The sequence below is a fragment of the Protomyctophum bolini genome (assembly GCF_963924005.1).
Source record: "Protomyctophum bolini genome assembly, chromosome: 10".
NCBI lineage: Eukaryota > Metazoa > Chordata > Actinopteri > Myctophiformes > Myctophidae > Protomyctophum > Protomyctophum bolini.
The window spans coordinates 31161185-31170989 of record NC_137871.1 but is presented as its reverse complement, the minus strand read 5'-3'; the positions used below and the strand labels follow the sequence as shown (position 1 = coordinate 31170989).

The window sequence follows — 9805 nt, the reverse complement described above, 5'->3', positions numbered from 1 at the left end:
CTGATAATCACTTGGAATTGTAGCAGTTGAGTCATTATATTTCGTTTGACTGAGCTTTCAGATTGGCTATTTTCACGATGTTTGCCCGTTTTATATTATATTACTATTTGGACAATGTTTGACCAGTTTTTAGTATTTTAGTATTAGTATTACGATTTTTCTTGGATTTCTCCATGGAATTACTGAAAGAAATCATTGAATTTTGTCTTTAATTCATGAACATCTTTCACTCGTTGAGAACCACTGTTCTATGGACCATGTGCACCTGTAGACCTGCACTCATGCAGGATAATGGAAGCCATTGTATTCATGCATAATGGAAGCCAACAAACAGGCTGACCAGTGACCACTACAACAGTGTATTATGGTAGTTACTAAATGGTGTATTATGGAAGTTCTCCAGAGGACACACAGTATAAAACCCTCTCAGTGTTGAACCCATTTAGACCTAAATCAAGTCAAGGACCCCCAGAATTATCTGTATTTGGCCGTGGACCCCCACCTGAAAATATTTTGTTCCAGGGACCTCTTAGAAGCAAACATATGAGTTAAAAAGAAAGAAAGAATATATATTCAAAGATTTGCACACATCGAGCACTGAAGTCTGACGTCAATATCGGTAGAGGGTGAGGGTGCTAAGTCCACGGGTTCATGTACTTTTTATTTCCCAGCAAGCCAAATGACGTCATGACGACGTTCTGATGACGTCCTCCGGTGATGTTCAGGACTAGGCCAGATCACAGCCCATATGGGGATGATCTTTATGTCATTTCCAGGAAGTCTTCACCAGTTGAAATAATATAGATTATTCTGGGCCAGATCTGACTAGTTATGATAGGACTTAAATTGATCTCGATCAGACTCTCTCTAGTCTCTATGATTCATCCAGGGACATCCGTCTTAGTGGGCAGAATGTATGTTGGTTGAAATCAGGTGATATTCTGGGCCAGATCTGACAAGTCTTGGTTTGAACTTGATCTGGACCGAATAGAGACGTCACTAATTCGTCCAGGTCCTGACCGTGCTTGCTGGGTTGCCTTGTAATCCTCATAGTTTTTGTTTAGATCGCCTCATATAAGAACTGTGTTTGAGAAATAAACTAATCATCCCGGCCGTTTCACTCATATGGATATGAAGAATCAACTGACTGGGAGAAAATGCTAATGTTACTACTGCCGAATTAGTTACATTTTCGCTAGAAACAGACTGTATCAAATGTACCAAAATGATAGTTTGAAACTAAATGGACCCTTATGCGTCTGTAACTCTGCAAGTGTACAAATGGAACGGGTCCATTTGGTTCCATTTGTACACTCTCAGAGTTAAATTGACATTGATTTTACAATATAGAAATGCCATTAAATGGGGGTCCGTAGCCTGATGCATGTCAAACTGGGTGTCCTTGAAATTAAACGGGTTGAGAATCACTGCTAGAGCCGTAAAAATCTTCTCTCATGGGAGTCCCTGGCATTATTTCTTCAAATGGGGGTCCGCGGGCTAATTAGTATCAATTTGGGCGTCCTTGACATGAAAAAGTTTAGTAACCACTGGGTTAAAGAATACTTGATTGTGTACACTACAAACTGCACCGCATACACCACACACACACACACACACACACACAGTCTATGTGCTTACCGTAGAACAGAGAACATTTTGGCCATCTTTCCAATGGCACGGATCTTGTTTTTGATCACCTCTTTCCTTGCCGCTGCCGCATTGGCTGGAAGAGAGCCAATCACATAAAGATGAAATAGACCCACCAGTCAGGAGAGAGCAGGAAGCAAAATGAAGCAAAGCAATGACGACGCCACGGCAACGTATAAATCAGCCTTTATCAGTGGTGGAAAGTAACTAAGTACATTTACTTAAGTACTGTAGTACTTCACTTGAGTATTTGCAATTTCCAGTACTTCTACTCCACTACATCTCGGAGGCAAATATTGTACTTTTGCTCCACTACATTTATTTGAAAACTTGAGTTACTACTAGTTACTTTTAGGTTTTGATTATTATTCAAAACATACATTAACCACTTCAGATCTACAAGCTCACAATGTGTCGCAAGCTTGTAGATCTGCTATTTTCAAAAAAATTGTATGCATTTGAAAACTTGAAATGGGACATTCTGTACTTTTTACTTTTGGTACTTTAAGGGCCACTTTAAACCCAGATCTTATTTTAATGATGTTTGGGGGGGGGGGGTGTTTATGTGTGGGTAATTTATGTTTTTAGATATTTTAGTATTTAAGTGTCTGTGATGTCATGGACACTGGGCTCACTGCTGGTTTACTACATTGACCTAATGCTTTGCTGCACTCACCCCACCTTGTGGAGGTGACACTTTGAAATACTAAAATATCTAAAAACACATAATACCAGTAAGACGCCCTGAGGGCGTGGTTGCGTGCACTGGCGCTTTGGAAATTCTGTACTGGCCATATATGAAGCGTGTCTTGAGTGTACAGGTCGGATCAACATATGGAATGTCAGAACAGGTCAGGTCCATATTCTAATGGTGGCAGCGAGGGCAGTGTCTTGAGGGTACAGGGTTTGATGAGGGCCCAGGTAGGGCCGGACCTTCATTTTCGGGCCTGTTGAGAAGGTATCAGTCAAAAGGGAGACATTGAGGAGGAAGGATGGATGGGGAAGGATCAACATATGGAATGTCTGAACAGGTCAGCTCCATATATGGGGATCTAAGAGTTTGAGGTCAGATGTAGAGTTGCTGGCCAATATTGATGACATCAGGGATCTCCATACTGTATGGGCATTCCCATGACAACAGGGTGTCATCATCCCTGATGATGTCACGTGATGTCACAAGGCATGACCATATATGGAGGCGTGGGGTGACTAACTAACTAACTAACGGACGAGAAATGCACGTTTTTATAGTAAATGCGACCTGTGGTTCCACATAAAAATCCCAGGAAAGTGTTTCTTGTCTCCCAAACATCATTAAAATAAGATCTGGTTGCAAAAGGGGTGAAGTGGCCCATTTAAATTCCCCGACTGGACTTACCGTCGTAGATCTCCTCTGGGTCAGTCATCGTCAGCTCGTCATCGGAGCAGATGCTGAGAACGTTGACCAACATCTCGGTCACTAGGACAGGAAGGGCACACACACGCAAGCGAAAAACGCATGCACACAGGCACACATACCCATACGCGCGCGCGCACACACACACACACACACACACACACACAATCACATTGTTTACCCTGTTTGTTGAATATGGTTTCGATGATACTAATTAAGGCTCTGTTCCATTCTCAAACGTTCTAATTTCAAGGACCCCCATAACTCTGAGAGTGTACAAATGGAACCAAATGCAAATGGACCCTTTCGGGTCCAATTGGTTCCATCTGTCCTATCAGTGTTGATTTTGTCGACCAATACTATGACAAAAAATCGACTATACCTTTTTTTCACTGCCGAAAACTAAATGAAAACGAAGCTACGATGACTAAACTAAGACTAAACATATTGACAATTTCGTCAACAAATGAAAACTGACTAAAATGTTAGGAAGGGCTCTAGTGGACAAGAGATCCAGTATAAGTAATTTTACACTTGGTTTCATGCTGAATATATCTACAAGCTCACAACACGTCGCGCTGCGGCTTGTAGGTCGACTATTTTCATTACAGCGGCATCAAGGCCCGACAAAATACACGTTAGTTGACTAAATCAACTGTAGATTTAGTCGACTAAAACCTTATGACATTTAGTCGACTAAGCTTTTCAAGAGGCTACGACTAAAGCTAAAATCTAAATGTTGCTGTCAAAATCAACACAGTGTCCTACATTATACCTTTCTCTCCCACGAAGGGCAGGGACCAGGTGAAGACGTCCATGAAGTTGGGAAGCCAGTAAGGATGAGGAGAGCAGTTGAACTGACGGATGTTCATCACGTTGTTTTCATACTTCAACACGGCCGCTGTGTACGGTACGTGCATACAAACACACATGCGCACACACAGACACGCACACAGACACACACACACACACACACACACACACATCACATAGTTCACATTGTTATTTCCGTAGAAAGTGCATGCGAGAGAGAGAGAGAGAGAGAGAGAGAGAGAGATAGTAGTATCCCAGACCTTTGTTGTTGTAGACGTCCAGGTAGTTGGGAGCGGAGAAGATGGTGATGAGAGAGGGGAACCCCGTAGTCTGACTCTTCCTGTACATGCGGTACCTGTGGAGAGAGAGAGAGGGGGGGGGGGGGTGAAGAAGAGAGAGACAGACGAAAGAGGGAGTTTAGTACCGGTAGTTTAAGAAGCGATTTTGTGAAAGGATCAAATTGTTCCATATAAGACTGTATCTGTATGAGACTGCTTACATCCAATTTCAACAGTTGGTGCGTGCAGTGATGGAAAAAGTACTCACATTTATTTTGCTTAACTAAAATCAATACTTCAACGGAAAAAATACCCTGTTACAAGTAAAAGTCTGGAATTATAGTATTGGTATTTGGTATCAAAATTATACTTAAAGTACCAAAAGTAAAAGTATGCATTGCGCATAATGTCCCGTTTCACAAGTTTAAAATGTATTAAAAAGTACAATATTGTCCTCTGAGATGTAGTGGGGTAGAAGTAAAAGTCTTCTTTTCCTTTGGGCTTTTCCCTTCAGGGGTCGCCACAGCGAATCATCTACCTTCTATTCTCTCACACCAAGTGACACCATCTAACTTCATGTCCTCTTTCACTACATCCATAAATCTTTCTCTAGGCCTCATGCCTGCGCAGTTCCAACCTCAACATCGATATACTCACTATGCCACCTCTGTATGTGTCCAAACCATCTCAGTCTGGCCTCTCTGCCTCCTCTGTACGTGTCCAAACTATCTCAGTCTGGCCTCTTTATCTCCAAAACATCTGACATGTGCTGTCCCTCTGATGTAGTCATTCCTGATCCTATACCCATCCTTGTTACTCCCAGAGAGAACCTCAACATTTTAGTCTCTGGTATACCTCCAGCTCTGCTTCCTGTCTTTTCCTCAATGCGACTGTCTCTAAACCATACAGCATAGCTGCTCTCATCACCGTCTTGTAACATGTGCCTTTCATTCTTGCAAGATACTTTCCTATCACACATCACACCTGACTCTTTTCTCCACCCATTCCAACCTGCTTGCACTTGTTTCTTCACCTCTTTTCCACACTCTCCATTGCTCTTAAAGGGACACTTCACCCTTTTGCAACAAAAATAATATGTTAATGACGTTTAAAAGATTTGGGACACTTTCCTGGGGGTCTTCATGTGTGTAATATGTGGTTTTAGGTATTTTAGATTTTAGCAGTGAGCCCAGTGTCTCCGATATCATCGACACTGGGCTCACTTACTTTTCCCATGCTCACTGCTCAGTGCTCACTACAATTCCCATAATGATTTGGTGCACTGATCCTCCTTGTGGATAGGGGGAGGGCTGTCTTACTGAGACAACATGTAGTCCAGGAAGTAAGTGAGCCCAGTGTCCATGACATCATTTTTGCAAAAAGGGTTTAGTTTCCCTTTAACGTCCTCCACCTTCTTCATGTCTACTCCCTGTAACCTCACTGTTCCACTTGGGTTCCTCTCATTCACACACATGTATTCTGTCTTGCTGCGGCTAACCTTCATTCTTCTCCTTTCCAGGGCATATTGCCACCTCTCTAGATTTGCCTGGTCACTGCTCTCACTGGAAGTAGGCTACTGAAAATTGGAAATACTCCAGTAAAGTCAAAGTACCTCAAAATTGTAGTACACTTAAGTAAATGTACTTAGTTACTTTCCACCATTGCACGTGCTGGCTGTTTTTTCCTTTTGCATCAAAACAAAAATGTATTTCTATTTTGGAGAACTGCAGAGCCGTTGAATGTGTGATCATGTGTTGGATGCGACAGCCACAAGACAGACACATCTTGGAGTTGACCCGTACAAACACAGTCATGTACACTCCCTGTTGACCACTGACAAGCTCCGCTGGAGAAATGTGAAGTTACAACATGCCTTGCTCAAGAGCATGTGAAGAGTAATTGAGGGATTGTTCCCAACCGAGAATAGATGAATAGGTGTCCAAAATGTAAGGGATAATAAACGGGTCAGCAGTCATTATCGAGAGATAAAATAGGATAATTAACTATTTTATTGCCCGCTAGGTGCCAGCCATTGAGTCCCATGTTACGAGCCTCCGTTTTCATTTCCGGGTTATCAGGGAGGTGGGGGCTGTTGTTATGAGGAGTTATCGTTAGCATTAGCGCACACTGCTTACCTCGCAGAAACGGACGGCTCTGTTATAGCACGGAGCGGTCATTGTCAAGAATTAACACGCCGCTGAATTCAGCGATTTACCAAGCAGAATCAAGCATTCAACCAAGCCGTGTAAGCTTTTATAATGAATGGTATTCTTTTCTTTTTGCTGTATTTGGAGAAGAGGAGTATCGGGTATATATTTTTTTATAAGTAAATGTTGTTTTATTTTATACAGGACATGCGAGAGGGACGGCAGTGAGAGTGTAGAGAGAAAGAAATATGTGACACAGTACTCTGAGACGGATTTGAACTCAGTCCAGGACATCATAATGTTGTGGTCAGTAGTCAGTACGGTACATTAAACCAGGGTGTTTCCTTTTAAAGCTTCCCTTTAAGCTCATTGAGTCACTGAGCCATATCTGGGTGAAACACTAGTCTGTAGGGATGTGCAGTTATTTTGCTCCCAATCTGATGCATTTTTTTTTTTATCTGCCGATACCGATTTGTCCCGATCCGATATTTATATTTTTATAGAACATGTATGCCATATACAGTATCCAAAATAACAGACAATATCCAGTCCACTATCATGATATGGATATAAAATTGATACTAGGGATGTCCCGATCACGTTTTTTCGCTCGCGTTTAACATCCGATTTAGATTATTTTTAAATGACGTGATCGGCCCGATGTCCAATCACGTGATCGGATGGGGACAACCCTACTAGTCTGTAGAGCCACTTACCCAGCATCCTGTGCTTCGTGCGCTCTGATGATGGACAGCAGGTTGTTGGTCTGTAGGAACTCACACACTGCCGGGTAGCTAGAGAGAGGAGGGGGGGGGGGGGGTGTTGAAGATAGAATGAAAGAGATGGGGTTGCACAGAGGAAGAGAGGAGCCAAGATCAAGACAGAGAGATGTGAGGCATGATTACTTATAGATTATCTGCTGTATGCTGTGTCTTTATTGCATGTATTTTAAACTGAAGATGACAGTGTGAGTGCTGTCAATATGCAAGGGTGAACGGTGAACAAGCCTCCCGCGTGTGCATCACGTCACGTGCTCTGTGTTTGTTTTTCTGATTTATGGAATTTCTTTTGAGTTTTCTTTTCTTGCTTCTTGAAATCACTGGGGGGAAAAAATATTGAATTTGTTTTGAATACACGAAACATTTAGCTTTTTGGGGGGGAATGTTTTGTTTTGAAAATGTTTTGAAATAATAATATTAAAGAAAAACTAAACTAAGGGGACCCATCCATAACAACGTGTCCGCGACCAACAAATGAGTCGGTAATGGTGACATCGTAGAAGACGGCTGCGTTCGGAACCATTTACTTGACATGTCTCCAATGCAACAGAGACTGTACCGAAACACGTTGGCAACGATGGGAGCGATTCTCTCGTCCCTCATCTTCTATCTCCTATGCCCTCTGTGCATTCCTTCCTCTCTCTTTACAGTAACGTTCTCTCACTGTATCTTAACATCACTCCGTATCTGGCAGGAGTAAGGCCGGTCGTCATAGCAACAGAACCGTGCAGTCTCCCCAGGGATTGTGGGATATCGTTTCATGCTGAAGCGAAACTGTGTTACAGTGAGAGAGTCACAAAAAAGAAACCCAGAGAGAATGTGCATGCGTACGTGCACGGGCACATGCGTGTGTGTGTGTGTGTGTGTGTGTGTGTGTGTGTGTGTGTGTGTGTGTGTGTGTGTGTGTGTGTGTGTGTGTGTGTGTGTGTGTGTGTGTGTGTGTGTGTGTGTGTGTGTGAGAACTGGCCGGGTTGTGAGCTTGTACGAATCCCAATAATGGTAATTGGATATCTTTCTTGGACATATAGCTTCCTGATGTAGGAGCCATCTCTCTCTTCCTCTCTCCCGAGAACACTAACATCTAATACTTGTTCCCAGAGGTCAGAGGTCATCGCCATGTTGGCTTGTGGTGGACATTTTTGTCAGCATTCCATTTTTGCCACGGACATACAAAATGAGTAGTGAATAATATTACCAGAAACGCTTAAATAGATAGCCCTGAATGACCACAATAGGTCTGTAACTCTGAGAGTGTTCAAATGGAACCATGTGGACCCGAACACTCTCAGAGTTAAAGGGGTCCTTGCAAATAAAACATTTGAGAACCACTAGTACTAGTAGACTCCTAATGTGCCCATAATGTCATAATAAATCATTTTCATACTTATTCTGGAGAAAACCTGGAGACTTGACATTCAGTAAATGGGGTTTATGATCAAAATAAGAACAATATAATGTTGTGTAAAAACCAAGTCTTTGCCATGGACACATTTGTCTGTGTAGGGGTGTATGGACATGGTAGTGACCCCTGGTGGTTTGTCTGTGTATGGACATGGTGGTGACCCCTGGTGGTTTGTCTATATGGACATGGTGGTGACCCCTGGTGGTTCGCTTTGATCTGTGCTTGAATGATGGTCTGAACATCAATCAGACGGCTGTTCTCAAACTTCTTCATGTCAAGAAGTATATCGGGAGTGGCTTATTGTCGGTATCAGCCGCTAACACGCAGGAGTCTGTACCGTAATAATGCGCTTATAGATACCGGTATCATCAAAGCCCGGCAAAATACATTTTAGTCGACAAAATCAATTGTAGATTTAGTCAACTAAAATCTTATAACTTTTAGTCGACTAAAGCTAGACGAACACAACATCATTTCGGATGACTAAAATATGACTAACACTAGTAAGTTTAATTCTTGACTAACCTAAATTTGCTGTCAAAATCAACAGTGATGAGTGTAGTGTGCGTGCGTGTGTTTGTGTGTGTGTGTGTGTGTGTGTGTGTGTGTGTGTGTGTGTGTGTGTGTGTGTGAACACCAGCACATGCGTACAGTATGTACATGTGCACATTTTGAGTATAGTGTTTGTGTGCTTGTGTGCGTCCGTATGTGTGTGTCCATATGTGTGCGTCCGTGCGTGCGTCTACCTGTAGAAGTAGGAGCATCCTCTGACTGTGTTGTGTCCAAAGTACTCCTGGGTCTTCTCGTTGCCAAATTCTTCAATAGGGTCGGCCCACAACAGGTCGCACATGGGCCCAAATGCTGGGGGCTCTTTGAACCGGTCCAACTAGCACGCACGCACGCACGCATAACACACACACACACACACACACACACACACACACACACACACACACACACACACACACACACACACACGCACTGTCAGAGCCAGCGTCTCCATGGCAACAGTCATCACACAGGAGGGAGAAGATGTCACACTAGCAGATTCACCATGGAAACACTGCCATTGGATGAGGAAGTGTGTGCGCGTGTGTGCGTGATGTGCACAGTTTCTTTCATCTACATTTTCTTTTGTACTGTATACTGTATACTAGTATTTTGACCCCCAGCGATTCAGGCTGGAACCCAGGCTAGCATGCATGTGCTATACGCAGGAGTCGCCGGTCATTTGGGTCTGAATGTCCGCGCACTATTGGGTAATGACTGGTATATTTATGTATTTTTCCCGACCAGCGCTGCATGGTGGTCTCTCTAGCACTGCTCCCATTTTGTTGCGCAAT

General features: G+C 43.0%; 1 protein-coding gene across 1 annotated transcript in view; it reads right to left on the bottom strand.

Moving 5' to 3' along the window:
• Window positions 1-9805, bottom strand: part of LOC308322521 (protein phosphatase 3 catalytic subunit alpha-like) — a 50119-nt gene that overhangs the window by 6279 nt on the left and 34035 nt on the right. Inside the window, exons 6-11 of the mRNA XM_080773818.1 lie at window positions 9209-9348; window positions 6998-7075; window positions 4117-4211; window positions 3819-3944; window positions 3026-3106; window positions 1639-1723 (exon numbers count right to left, since the gene is read on the bottom strand). Coding sequence (XP_080629944.1) covers window positions 1639-1723; window positions 3026-3106; window positions 3819-3944; window positions 4117-4211; window positions 6998-7075; window positions 9209-9348 — 605 coding nt within the window. The remainder of the gene's footprint in view (window positions 1-1638; window positions 1724-3025; window positions 3107-3818; window positions 3945-4116; window positions 4212-6997; window positions 7076-9208; window positions 9349-9805) is intronic.